Genomic DNA, 14,638 nt, shown 5'->3' on the forward strand with positions numbered 1-14,638 from the left:
ATGCTACAAAACTTATTTTTTTCTTTAAAATGAAATGTTTATTTGATCTTGCCACCTATGCATATGTTGTATTCTGTACCTTTGAGGAGACAAATGGGAAGGTTATGTGAAATACAATCCTGTTTAGATGGCTAGAGTGAATAACAGATACATATCTTGACATTCCATGTTAACAGGAATAAATGCTAAAGAATTAAAATGCATAAGTGCTGAAAACACATTAAAATAAACTCCATTTCAGTTGCTTAGTGAGTACACTAAGAAATGTTTTAAAGACTCAAGATCCCTTTCTCCAAAGAGATTGGTGTGGTAGGCAGCTGACTTAAGGTTTCAGAAGGCTTCTTTATCATATCTAATAGGAACCTGTTTAGTGCACAAGGAAATAGAAGCAACTGTTCCAAGGTCCTTTGATATAAATTATCATTTGTGTGTTTTGCCTCAGGTGGATTTGGTGTGTTCTCCCCTTGGCCAGCCATGTGCAGCTCCAGGCTGTTTGAAGGACAGACTTTTGTATCTCTGTTAGTGTCTGAAGAAGGCTTGTGTTGAACCTCCCTTGGAGGTGAAGTTTGTTTTAAAAGGGGTCTGATCACACACCAGAACTGCCCTTCAGGCTAAGATAGTGCTCAGTACTGGGGGTGATGAGGGATTTGCTTCCCCATCACACTCCTGCTCCAAACCAAAATGCTAAATGCTTTAGAGATCTGGTAGTTTCCTAAGAGTTTAACTAAAATGGAGATTTTTTTTGTTCTGTAGGTGGTAGGTATTCAGAGTGTTGGTGAACAGGATGGAAAGTGGGTGACTGCTGGTGGATTTACTGGCCAAGATGCTGTTAAATCCCCTGGTCCTTGCCAGCAACACAACTGTGGCACTGCTGCCTTGGTTTTCTTCACCAGAGTGTTGCCCTCTGTGGAATAATGCTGCCAGCTCAGTCACAGATGGCTGTTTTTAGTCTTTCAGCTCTGTTTTCTCATGCCCACTTGCTCTTAGCCACTTTGTCTCTGCAGTTTGAAACTTTGGATTAGGGAAGCAGATAAAAGAAAGGCAGGTGTTCAGTTTTGCCTCTTAGTTCCAGTTGAAAACTTTAATAAACTTCCTCTTTACTCTCCAAACTTTTGGAATTGCTTTCAGGATTCAGATATCATTGTGTGTATAAATAATTGAGATGGCTGTTTGAATTAAGAGAGACAACTTCAGCAATCAAAATCCTTTCCCAGCTTGAAATCCCCAATGTGCCAACAGTCTGCAGTAACGCATCTCTTAAAAATAATCTCTTATAAAGAGTAGGTGTGCAAAGTTAATGCTTTAATTGTACCTGGTTATGGTTTGCAGATCAGTGGAGCTCATCCATGTCAGCTTTCTACTATATAAAAGTTTTATTTATTGAAGGAATAATGGGTTTTGAGTTTCTCCTGGATAACCCCTGTACATCTGGGGCACTTGGTGCAGGACTGTAATGATGCATGGATATCTGTTGCATGTATTTTACTGTTACCAAAACTAAAGATTTTCTGTAGTTTAGTGTTACTGGTAAAGCTGGTGTGTCAGTTTCCTTTTAAAAATTATGTCTGTGGTTGTAATTGCTCTGCCACAGCCTCTTCCAAACAGGAGATTGATTTTTTTTAAAAAATATTTTTAGACTGTTCCTTTGATTGACAATCAAGACAGGTTGGATTGACAGGGGAAGGATTATTGATTTAAAAAAAAAAATGAATTTAATAAGGATGTTTGCTTGGAGTCCTATTTAGAGTCTCTAACAGACTTGCAGTTTAGGTCCTCTCTGCCTCTAGAACTAGAAGAACAGACTGAAAAACTAGACCAGTTCTTTAGTGTTCTTTAGAACAGACTAAAAAACTAGGCCAGTCTGAAAAATGAAATGTCTCTTGAAGTGGTTCAAACAGCTACATTTCTTTTTTGATTTGGTCTTTACAGCGAAACTGAGGTGAAAATACAGTAGTATTTTTGGTCATCTTTGTGCTGACTAAAGGAATCGAAGTTTCCATAATGCAGACTCAAAATACATTCTTAGAAACCCAAGCTACTCAATTTGCCATGGTCAGCGATAGCTGTAGGTCTCTACTTCCCAGCAGTGAGAGCTAGCAGATAACTTCCAAGGTGTGTGTGCAGATATGCACCATGGAACAGTTTATCTGTAAGGTATCAAAGTGTCACTAGTGACTGTTTCCAACTCCAAGTCCAAAGCCTGCCTGTGCATAGTCATTTTCTGTTATAAAAGGGTTGGATAAATTGGCAGAGAGGTGTGAAGGAAGGTTTGAGATGAGGAAAACGTGCACGGAGTAAGTTGTACTTCTGGCAGCCTCCACTGCCTGCCAGGTGCAGTGCAGTTTTCTGTTCCTCAGGACAACTTAGAGATCTTGGATATTCATCCCTGTCACCTACTGCTTACCCTCTAATGTCCTTCCTTTTCCTTTTCCTAAGGTGTTTGGTTATGTTAAAGAACTAACAAGCTCATGACTTCTTTTGGCTAATAGCAGGGCAGGGATGATTCACAGAATTAGCCCACAATCAGGAACTGAAAACAGGATCTCAAAATGGGGAAGGAACCTCTAAATAGAATTCAGAAACAATGTAAACACACCCTGGGTGTACATGGGAAGACTGGTGTTTGACTGCAGAATACATTCCAGAAATAGATGCAGCAATAGTGCTTGTAATATTAGAGAGAAGTGTAGTTTAAAATTCAGTTTAGTTGCATGTAAGTAAAGCAGCCAACTTGTGGAAGTGGCTATGTACTGGTTAGCTGTGGAGCAAAGAAATGTATGGCCATTTGCTGTGGTTACCCAGCTGGCTGATTTTATAAGAGATCACAAAAGTCAGTCTCATTTTTCTTATAATTGTTTCTCTCTTTGATCCAAACTAAACTGATATTTTTGCTCTTAGCAGAGAGCATTGTACCAAAATCTTTTGCCCTTGTTTGTGTCAATATAGTATCTGCTGTTGGTAGACTTGATGTGAAAGAAAAAGGCTGACTTTGACTGATATTATTTAAATAATATCAAACTACAGCTACTGAGTTTAATAGTACAAGAGGTGGAGGATGTCTTTAGATTTTTAAGAAATAACATGGTTCACCAAATGAGCAGACTTTTGCCATCTTTGTAGTTTGCCTGTCTTTGTATCACCTTCTCAGTAGAGAATTGGAAAGTCATAGTTCCCCTACAGAGACACAGTGTTGCTGTCCCACAGCTTTGGGCTTTTGGGGCCATTAAAAGCCTGCAGAATTCAAGTCTGGGGTCTGGACCTCACTGGAAATTGGTTATTTACACATGAGCTAAAGAGCAGTCTCTGCCCTAAATTGCTTGCTGTCACAGTTGTTGGTACAGAGGAGTGGAGAGGGGAGCAGAGCAGGGATGTGACTTGCCCAAGATACCAAGTGAAGTCTGCTTGGGCATCTTGGATTTGGCAGCTAAATTTCAAAATGCTGACTGAGGAGTAAAACCTGCTTGGTTCAGATGAATATTGGTGTTAGACCTGACAGTAATACATGTGTTTGTTTTACAACTGCTGTAAATATGTAGCCTTATTTTGCAGATGTTATATTGCACTATGAGAGCAATAAAATGTTCTAAAGAAACAAAGGTAACACTGAAGACCAGAGTTAACACAGTCAAGCCATGGAATGGAGAATGAAAGTTTTGTTGCTCTTTTTCTGCATATTTGTTTATTACGGAAATGTAGGATTTTCTTAGAATTTAAGTAACAAAGAATGGAGTAACATGCTTGGGTCTGTAATTTTAGATCTTTTGCCATTTCTTTTGAAAACTACCCTGGTTTTGATGCAACTTCTATGGTAATTGTCAGATTTCCCTTCATTTAGTAAGGGTTTTGCCCTGGAATATTCATAAGATTGTTAAACCTGCTTATTTTAATGGAGACTTCATTGACATAGGCGAGACAAAGGGCAGAAGTAGGAATGTGCTGTTGACAGAATTGTCCTGGCTGTTTTGAAGTGCACTGTTGAGAGAAATCATTGTAAGTTAAAATGAGACTGGGGAGGGGGAATGGGATAGACACCGTGGAGCCTCCAGGGGAGCTGTAAGAGCCTGCTGGAGCTCATTCCAAGCTTAGGACTGTATTTAAAAGTTCAACAATCATTCAATTAACTCTTATTATCCTTGAAATTGCAACTTGAAGAAAATGTTTTGAAGTCTGTTGCCCTTCATTGGAAACTGTTGTAAGTTCATTGTTTGTTCCTGTATTTGTTTCTGCAGTTGTGTGTATAAGTGTGTATGCCAGCAGCATTCGGAACAGATGTATAGTGACCTAATAAAAAAGATAACTAACCACTTAGAGAGAGTCTCAAAGGAGCTGCAGGTAAGAAGCTGCAAAATCTAATTCTCTCTTTCCTGGGATCTGTGATTATATCAGAGCAACATGTAGGTGGCCCGTGGAGGGGATTGCTATTAAGGCTGATTTACATTAACTTACAAAATTGTCAACTGCTTCATTCACTGTCAGACAGAAAACCAACTACTAGATCCAAAGGTCTGGCACTGCCAAACCTTGGAGATCTCAACCATGTGCAGGGCAGTGGCTAAACCTGAATATATGATATAGAAAGAATGGAGAATGGGAAAGCTAAAGTATAATCTGGGATGTAAATACCTCAGTCAAACATGAGCTGAGCACATGAGCTAAATGTCTGCCATTGCTGTGTAAATGTGTATAAACTGTTTATGGTTCTTGTGTACCACAAGCAGCACAAAAGGGAAAATCTGAAGGAAAAAAATTAAGTGAATTAAATAAAGATTGTGAAGTGTAAGTTAAGAATTACTGCATATGGAGTTCTGTGTTGCAGTTTATTCTGCATTTTTCTTGCCTATCTCTAGATGTCAGTGGTTTACAGCAGTCCTAATATATACAGTTTGTATATCCCTATCCTTCTCTGCATCTTATTTGTGCATCCATGATTGTTTTCATGTGTGTTCCTTGTTGAACATTCCTTTTAGACTAGAATCTCCAGATATATACTTAAAATTGTCCCTGTTGTAGCAGCAACACTGCTTGTTTTTTCCCTGCAGCTTTTTCAACTTTTCAACTGATGGTTGAGTTCCATACTGATTTGCAGTGCAGGAAGTAGACGTGCGAAATACAAAAAAGTCTTAAACTACAGCTTCTTCAGTACTTCTAACACATTGATAGCTAATCTCTGTCAGCCCAAAGCAGTCTTAATGCTTTAACTGCATCAGGTACTTCTGGATAAACGTGCATTCCCGTCAAAATACATAACACTGTGATCTCTCTGATGTCACTTGTGTTGCACTCTTTTCCTCTTGTGGCTTTCCTTATGAAGAAAAATAACCACCCAGCATTTAATAGGCACGGTATTTGACTATGAAATATCTTGAGCTAGGTTCTTCCTTCTTTTCTCTTTTATGTCCTCTTTATTCCTCATGGAGTGACAGCCTCAGTGTTCAGTAAAAATTGCTTGGAGTTGGTGAACATAGTATTTAAAATAAAGCCTTCCTTTGGTTCTGCTGAGCTGGTGCAGCCTGTACATTTTTTCTTCTGTTTGTGAGAACTGTGATTCATTTCAGCTGTACAGGTTTGGCCAGTTCTTCTGATACATCCCATGGTAGTATGCTGCTTTACTTCAATTTGAATTTGGGAATACCCCAAATTCTTTACTCTGTGCTAGTCCTTGACTATTTTTTCTAAAGTCCCAAAACTGAGGCAGCTGATTTTAAAGTTTGCTTTAGCACATATGAGCCTAAATACTTCTGCCTAAAAGCAAGGCTGCCTTCAGAACATCAGCTTGTTGAAAGAATAATTGAAGCAACTGTTTAATGCAATCTTAGCCTTGCAAAAGTTTCCTTATGTAGGTTAGTCACACCTGTAATATAACATGATACCATCTTTGAGTGCATTACGTGAGTTTTGTCTGACGTGTGAATATGACTTTGCTGTTGGATGATGGATCTTTTTGAGCTGCTTGAGGTAAAACTCACATGCCTCAAAAAGTTGTTCTATAAAGAAACTGTTTTAGCTGTGGGTTGTGAAATTTGCTCTTAAGACATTACTGCAATATATTTTTTATTATCCTGATACTTCTTTGGTCTTAGTACATTTTGGTGACATTCAGTCACTCTTGATTTATGTTGAAAATGCAGTTCTAGATCTTTACCCTAGCAACAACAACAAATTACTTTGCAAATGTAGGTTGTTTGGAAGTTTCTGGTTCAAACAGGCAAGCAATAAAAAACCCTATATATGCGAATCTTTTTAATGCATAGCTTGTGGTGTTTTGCTTTCTGACATAATCTTGTTCCACCTGGCAACAACATTTAAGGGAATTGCAGGTTCTGTTTAACTGGCAAGCTATGACTTGATGCAAGTTGTTGGTTTTTAATATTCAGAAATGCAAAAGTAGCCCAGTATGAGCAGGAATGTTGGTGTGTGTAAGAAAGCTGATGGTTATGGAAACTGAAGTGGCAGGCAAATGCAGTGTCTTTCTCTGGACAGGCCAGCAACTTGTTTGCATAAAGGTGTAACAGTTTAATGGCAAGTGGGCTGCAGAATGTCTGCGTGTAACCAACATGCCAGAGCAAGCTGTCTCCTACAGGAACCACTCATCAACAGCCAAAGCAGTAAAACCCAGATACCAAACAGTAAAAGTGGGAGCACCTCAGGGGACTGGTCAGACTTGCTCTTGCATGGATTTAGTCTTAATGGAGTTTGGTTTCTCTCTTCAGGGCATTCACTGCAGAAACTCCTATATATATTGTTTTCCCCTCTTCCTGTGTATGTAGCCCTCAGCTTGTCTGACAGCTGGCCACAGCTGGAGTCAGCAGAGTGATGGTCACTTGGGTGTCCTGAGCTGGGTGTCCTAGGCACTGTGCTGAGACATTCAAACAGCCCCTGGTCATCCTGTGTGACTTCTGCTTTTCCAGGCTGCTGGACACCTTGTGTGGTGTGGGTATTTGTTGCCCTGTGCATTCCTGAAGTTTTGCTTCACAGATTTTCACCTTGAAAGAGTTACTTCCAGTGGTGGCAGAGGCCACAGGAAAATGTGGCTGGGCTGATGTATTTTCTCCGTGTTGGACATTGGGTGAAAACCAACAAGCAGTGCTTGCTGAGTAACAGTATATTTAGATGAGATGAATTGCTTGTCATCAGGTTGATATGGGGCCCTCCTGTATGCCAAGCCATTTTCAGCTCCCTCATTACTGTATCTGTAAATAAATGATCCTCTCTTCAGACTGCTATGGAGAGACTCCAAGGTAAGATTGCTTTCCATCCCTCCAGCTGAAGTCTGACCAGCCTCTCTGCATTAGTTAAGACTGAGTTTTGCCATGTGGAGCTTTCAGTAATTGAGAATGAAATCTCCCTAATTCTTAGGTTGATCAGAGTTTTGTATTTTGTCAGTTTAAAAAAAAATTAACGTGTGGATGGAGAAAACACAAATTAACTTGTTTCCTGTTGTCTTGAAGTCTGTGAAGCCTGTAGCATACAGATGATTTCTCTAAGATGCTTTATTCGGAAACATTTCACTGGTAATGGACATAGTTCATTATGTAGTGGTTTAAAATAATGTCAGCTGTTTTTGTGGGTAACTGCTGAATCATTCAGATGTGTGAGGTAGGGTGGATACACAAACATATGCTTTCAAATTAAATACATCTCTCTTTAAAATGAATAAAACTGAATTTGCATTAGGCACTAGTGTTTCTCGCTTAATTTATTCTTGTGCACTCTGATAAGGTAATTTAAAATCAGGCACTCTACCCATTACATATCTCTTCAGCAAAAGACACTGGAAAGTACTCAAAGCATTGACAATCAGAATGCACTGTGGCTTTGAGCTGGTGTGCTACAAAAGTAGCTTTTTGTGCAGATGTAGTGGAATATTTTCCTTTTAGTTAGAATAAACTCAGTGCTTCCTTTGTAAAATGATTGAGAGCTGAAAACCATTTATTTGTCATGTTACACCCTTTTTTATCTAGAGGAGAGAGAAAAAGGGATCTATTGTTTTCTGTTTGTGGTGGGTTTTTTATGATGAGGAATTATATTTTTTTATGATGAACATGACTGTACTGAGGAGTCACTGGTGTTGGTTGATAATTTGCATGTCTGCTGTTTGGCCCCCAGGACCTGCAGATTTATAGTGTTGTGCAATGCCAGGAAGGTTTCCTGCCTGATATTAATCCTTATAACTTCTCAGCCTTCTGTCTTGTCAGCTCTTAAACCAGTCAGTGCAGTGTATGAAATATCGTCCCACCTCCTGTTTCCTTGGGACAATGTGTGTGGGTCAGGTATTCTGAATGAGGATTTTAGGATGCTCAGAGAGCCCTTGGTAAAGGTATCATCAAAAGCAGCTTTAATATTAAAGTGCAAGCATGACCGAGTTCATTGTCAGGGTTCACTCCATTACTAATGCGTGGTTTAAGCACACAGAGAAAAATCAGACTAAAATCAATCAGTCTGAAACTAAAATCAGCCAGAACTGATCTGTGTGGAGGCTGGGGAAGAGGATTTAACAGTATTTAAACTGAATAGCACTTAATCAATAGCATAATTTAAACGACTTAGTAAGATTATATAGAATCTTTTCACGGGCTTGTCTTACATATGAATATAATGTACTTGAAATTCTAAGAGAGCAGTATTCCCAGTGCATTTGCTGTGGCATATTTACACCTGAACACACACAGACTTAAAGGAGTCACTGTCTGTTGTCATCTGTTTTCAAATATACCTTAGCAATATCTGTTGTGGACAATCTCTTCCTCCCTTGCCTTTTCCTACCTCATTTCCTGTCTCACTTTCACCTTCCCCTTGGCCCCTGGTGATTAATACGGAGTTTTCATCCAGTGGTGAGGAGCCTGTCATTTCCTGCCCCTACTCTTTCTGAAACACTAATCTGGTTAATAAAAATGCCTTATTCCAAACTTCACATGAAGTTCTGAACTTCCTTACTGGGTCTTTTAGAAACAGTTGTGTGACAAAGCTTAAGTGGCTTGCCTTGTTTACCCTGTGGGCTTGGTATGTACGGTGGCATAAAAATGCATCCAGGGACTGGGAAAACTGAATTTCTGACTGTGGGTAGAGTTACATACTGGGGACCATCTCATAGCAATTCTTGATATTTACACTTTAAGGAAGTTTTACTCCAGATAGTTTTGCACATGTATTTTGCTTTCCTTCCAAGGTACACTGATGATTACATTACCTTTAGCTGTATAATGCAATTGAACAGTTATGCCAGTCTGTGAAATACGAATTTTGGCAACATCATCTGTGGCTGCTTTTTGTGTAAACTTAGTAAATCAGATTGCTAATGAAGGAATGATTAGTAATGCACTCCTGGGAGACCAGATTATTTGCCCTGCCCATGTGGAGAGGCCAGTTCTTGTTTTACTGTTTGTGTGGGCATTGTCTGACTTGGCAGCTAAATGAAATATAGGGAGCCTACTTCAAAAGTCATGCTCATCTCTTCTAGCATAGAAGAAACACTTAAATTACCTCTGGTAATTTGAAACCAGTTGAATCCCTGAAATAATTTCTGTAGTTGCAGTAGTTTATCAAAGACTTACATAAAAAACAAATCTACCTCCTTAGTGTTCTGCCTTTAGAAAAGATCAGAAATTGAGGTGGGGAATGGAAATTGAGAACTTGAATTTTTTAACTCTTTTCTTACTAATTATGTTAAATCAGTGGTGTCTCTTGGAGTCTTCTTTTTTCAAGAGGAGATGCAGACTGGGCATTTATCTGGTCTATAATATTTAAAAGGGGAAAAAAACCAAACAGAAATATTCAGAGCTGTAGGTGTTTATCCATCAGTTTTTCTGGGAGAACATTGCTTAACTGTGTGTGTGAAACAAGCCTTTACTGCTGTGAATCCCACTGAACTGAATCAGATCAAATGCAGGATTTGAGCTCAGATGGCAGAAACCAGCAGCATTAGAAATGTTTGTATCTTTGTGTGTGGACATCAAAAAGATGACTTTTGACTTGAAGTAGTGGGGGGGACCATATTGCCAGAACTGCCATTAAAAAGACATTACCATCAGCAAGTTAAGCTGAGAGAAACATTCTTGCCTGCAGCTTTTTGGAAAGGCTTGTAGGCTTGCAGCTCTGTTTAGTGCCTTGTCACACTGCACTGGGGCTGCAGACCCTGATGCAATTCCAGAAGTAAATACACTACAAATTAATATGTATTTAATAGATAGAAAGGCTTCTAAGATTTCTTACTGCTAAACAGAGTTTTGATGGTCTTTAGATACAGTATCTTTTTGTTTTGTGAGCACTTAGAATGGGAATGGAAATATGACCCACACCTGCTAACCTGCTGTGAGAGTTACATGAGGAAATGTCATGAGGCTGAACAGCTTTGAACAGGTTTGAGTGCAGGCTTGACTGGGAAGACAGAGCCTTTGAATCAGTTGTGCCTTGGTTTGATGTCTGTTTTTTGTAAAAATGTTAATAATACCCATGTCTCGTGAGGTAGACCTAGGCCTCTTATACATTGCAAGGCAACGTAAACAAATTATATTCTTCTTGAGAAAGAACAAAGAGTGGTTGAGAAGATTCAGACCACTTACATGAATAACAGGTTAATTTGTGTAGTCATAGCCATTCTCCCTTTTCACTTGGCAGGCCTGGGAGAGATGCTGCAGCATATGTGCTGGCATTTTGGCACTGAGCATATTCCCAGGAAAATGCAATTGCCCATTCTCCATAGGAATGTAAACTCTACTAAACATGGTGCTGATTGTGCCAGACGACTCTTCATAAACAGATTAGCTTTGTATTCCTCGAGCACAGAACTGTTGTCTCTGTTCCTTTCTTGTGAACCATTTCCGAGTAGTCTTGAGCCAGCAGCTGCCTTCTGATTTCATATGTTCAGTTTAAGAATGGTACCGAGGCTGGTTTGCAAGCTGAAAAAACCCAGATCTTTTTCACATATACAGTTTCTTGCCCACAAGTGTGCTGAAATTCCTAGATATTAGATTTCAAATAAGGGAAGGGTGATTTACTGTGCAGGTTCTCCAGTTTCTAGTTCTGTTTGACTGTCTTGTATGTCATCCTTTCTCAAATGTGTTTTCTTGTTACTTCTCATTTCTCGGGGTGCTGAGATGTCCACTGTGATATGTAAGGAGATGAAATTATATCTTTAACATCAGCTTTTAAACAGCAGCCCCATAGTATTTTATTCGAAGAAGGATTTGACTCACAACCAAGCTGAAGATGTTAAGCAAATGCAGCTGCATCACAGTTTGAGAAATCCAGCCAAATATTCAGTATTCCTGTGGACAGGCACACAGTATACTTGGTGCTGGAAAACTGTTCTTAACCCTATGAGTGGTAGATAAAAGCAAATGTAGGAGGGGGTTTAAACTGCCTGGGTGGAGTGTCTTAAAAAAACCCCAAACAATCCAAAAAACCTACAAACTTGCAAAAAAACAACCCCAAACCCCTGATTTGACAGTTTGTTAGGATTCAGGATGAGAAGTGAAGGAATGAGGGATCCTCTTCTTTCCTGGAAAACCTTAGGCTAGCAATGTGTGTTCTGCGTTTTTGAATAGCTTCTGTAATGCATCCCTCGGGTAAGATAGGAGTGGATTTAAAGACTTAATAGTTGCTGGGGAGTTCTAAGAAGTAAATGGCATGCTTAATTCAGCCCCTGCCCTTGTAACTTAAACAGCTGAATGTATGTGTTCTGTTTTTCTGGACTAGGACCAGGAGGGAAAAGTGTCAGCCTAAGCAGTTTCTTCTTCTTTTTTTTTTTTTTTTTTTTCCCTTGTAATATGTACAGCTGAATAAGTATAGATTTAAAATGCAAGTTATGCTCTAATGATGGCAACTCAGTATAAAAATCTTAGCAACTTCTGTTTACTCATGAGTTTGGTGCCATGTGCTGCTTTTTAGTTTATAAAATTCAAGTAGTTTATATAAAGCTAGTCCTGCTCCAGTTACTGTCCTATAAATGGGAATTCAGAGATGTGGAGAAAGATCCTGTGCTCAAGAAAATAATTGATTTCAGTCTGGCAGTTTGGAGCAGCCCTACAGTAACACTATGATGAACAGAAAACAGATGGTTCTGTTTTCCCCACACAGATTACAGTAATTCATAGATAAGCTGTGAAAATACTATTATTGATTTCTCTATGGCTTGGGTATTTTGGTAATTTACAAGTCAAGCTTTGGTTGAGGAGAGTTTGATTGTCAAGCTTCTTTTTTTTTGTTGTCCATCACTGTTAAAGTCTTGGCTGGTGGAGCTTGACATGAGATGCCATCAGGAGAATAAAAAAAACTGAAAAGTGACATTTCATGCTGATGAAGCAGACAACACCATAATTTCTGCATTGCAGAGGTTAAAACCAAGGCCTGATATTTGCCTGACACAAGTGAGTGCTTCCTCTGAAGCTGTCAGGACCTCTTCTAGCTTTGTCTTTATCCAGAGCAGTTGTTTTCCACTTGATTGCAAGGCGTGGTGGTAGCTGACAGCTCCCAGGTATCCTTCTGTTAAAGCCCTCCTGAGGTCATTCTCAGGAGACAGCTGGCTGTGCTGCGTCCTCAGAAACAGCTTCCCTTGCTGTGACACAGGCTTTGGGAGCTGAGCTAGCAGAGTTCTCATCTGCAGGGGAGAAAAAAAGATACCAGTCCTTAATGTCCCCTGTCAAGAGTGTGGCAGCCTGGCTGGATGCATTGCCTGAGATTAAATCTGCACCGCCCAGACAGCTTCTGTCTGTGTTTTTTCTTTTTGGCTTTATTGTTGTTTTGTTTGTTTTTTTAAATGAAAATGGCAATCTATCAGTGAGAGAAGAGCGGTGCCCTGTGTCAGGCTATGCTCTCCTTTTGTCTGACATGTTCTTTCAAGTAGAATTTTCCTTTTTCTTTAATCTTAGAAGCTATATACAAATCAGAGAGTATAAACCATATTTAAAGTTGAGGTTGAAAAGGAGTGAAGCAGGAATACATACTGCTTAGAAATGCAGATTTCATTGCATGTTATTTGCAACAAATTATATATGTAACTGTATATGAAAGGGAGTCCTTGGAGCTCATAGCCAGTTTTATATGTTGTTGGCATTTTGAACTAAAATTTGTTTGGCCACCCCTGAGAATTGCATTTGCAATAAGATTAAAACCTTATGATCAAAATGAGGAATAACCATATATAGCCTTTAGCAACTCCATATGGAATAACACTCTTTCTTCCTTTGCCAGTTTTGCTTTTTTTCCTGAACTGTCTGCTCTGGATTGGTTTTTGCTGTGAAAATTACCCACGTGTCCATTAAGCATATTAAGAAGGGAGGCAAAAGAAGCTATTAAAAAAAAAAAACCAAATCCCTTTCATAAATTTAGAATACTTAATAGAGCAAAATATCAACACAGATTTTAACTCTTCTCTTAGGGCTGCTGGTGAATGTCTATACAAAGGCTGAAAATGTTTGTGAAGATAGCTTTAGGTTCTGATAAGTTGGTCGAGGTGCAGCTAAGCCTTGAGTGTTTCTCATGCTGCAGATGCTTTGGCTTGAGGAAAATCTTTGAACTTGTTTTCTTGCAAGGTCCCAGCTATTGCTGTATTCTCCATCCTCTTTCGGCTTGGTGTTGTCTGAGGGCAAAACAGTTGCAAGGGAAGAGAAGTTTTGCTTCACATTAGCAAGCAGCTCTTTGCCCTTGGGTTTGTGTGTGTGCATGTGAACAGCAGGAACTCAGGCAGCCACCCAGCCCCTCTGGAAGGACCAAAGCAGAGGTTGGGCCAGAGGTATAGCAGTGTATGGGGAGGGTTGGAATGGAGAAGTGGATAGTGGAGGAACACATTACTGTAGCCCTACTTCATCTGCGGGTGTCTTAAGTGCACTTTTGAATGCCTCCAAATGGATATTCTAACAGAAACGGTGGTTAGTGCTTCCCATTTTTCTGGTTCTCTTCTCAATTTAACTTCACTTGCTGCTGAACAGATCTTTTAAGCTTCCTTATCCTTTTCTTTGGGAAATAGTGTGTTGTACCCAGACAATAGCACATTCAGATTTTGTATAGCAAAGTTCAGGTTGGGACTCCAGGGAGATGCCATGTTGTTAAAACATGGCTGGAGATTTCCACAGGTCTGACCTGGAGCATGGGACCTGGATGCAGAATTCTCCTTGAAAATGTCTCTTCTTCAAGGTCCCTCCAGCTCAGCCCCCTGAATGCCTTGCCTTAGGTGACCCAGCAGTAAGTCAGAAAGGTTTTCTGTGGAGGACAGTGTCCCCTGGAGCAGGAGGATGTACCACTCACCAGCTCAGCTGCAAAGCAGCAGCTCAGTGCCACCAAACTCTCATGGAGTAAAGCTTGGGGGGTGGGAGCACACACTGCAGCACTTGTGCAGATTTGGTTATAGATTCTAGGCATGACAGCCGGTGCTTTCAAACAAGGCTCTGGTCTTTAATAAGTGTTTTTATTTGCATATGCTAAATGTCAGTTTGTTACAGGCTCACTGTATTTCTTACTGAATGGACCTTGTGCTGGGCACTGATGTATCATCCTAGGCAAAAACTACTTACTGAAGTAAGATTGGTTTTGCTGGAGGGAGTTAGAGCAGAAACTCTGGAATGATGTGTGGCTTGCTTTGTGTGGACCTAGTGTATCAAATCCTTTGTAGCTGTTTGAGTTTGCTATGAAAGCATAGCCCATG

The 14,638-nt window shown here is 39.8% G+C and overlaps 1 protein-coding gene across 2 annotated transcripts in view; it reads left to right on the forward strand.

Annotated features, from left to right (window-relative positions):
• The window catches only part of CACUL1 (CDK2 associated cullin domain 1), a 44,723-nt gene that overhangs the window by 6,601 nt on the left and 23,484 nt on the right, over positions 1-14,638 (forward strand). For both annotated transcript variants that reach the window (XM_085064726.1, XM_085064725.1), the window contains exon 3: positions 4,230-4,332. In XM_085064726.1, coding sequence (XP_084920852.1) covers positions 4,230-4,332 — 103 coding nt within the window. The remainder of the gene's footprint in view (positions 1-4,229; positions 4,333-14,638) is intronic.

Source organism: Lichenostomus cassidix, chromosome 6, assembly GCF_008360975.1.
Source record: "Lichenostomus cassidix isolate B80296 chromosome 6, HeHo_3.0, whole genome shotgun sequence".
In the NCBI taxonomy this organism is placed as follows: domain Eukaryota; kingdom Metazoa; phylum Chordata; class Aves; order Passeriformes; family Meliphagidae; genus Lichenostomus; species Lichenostomus cassidix.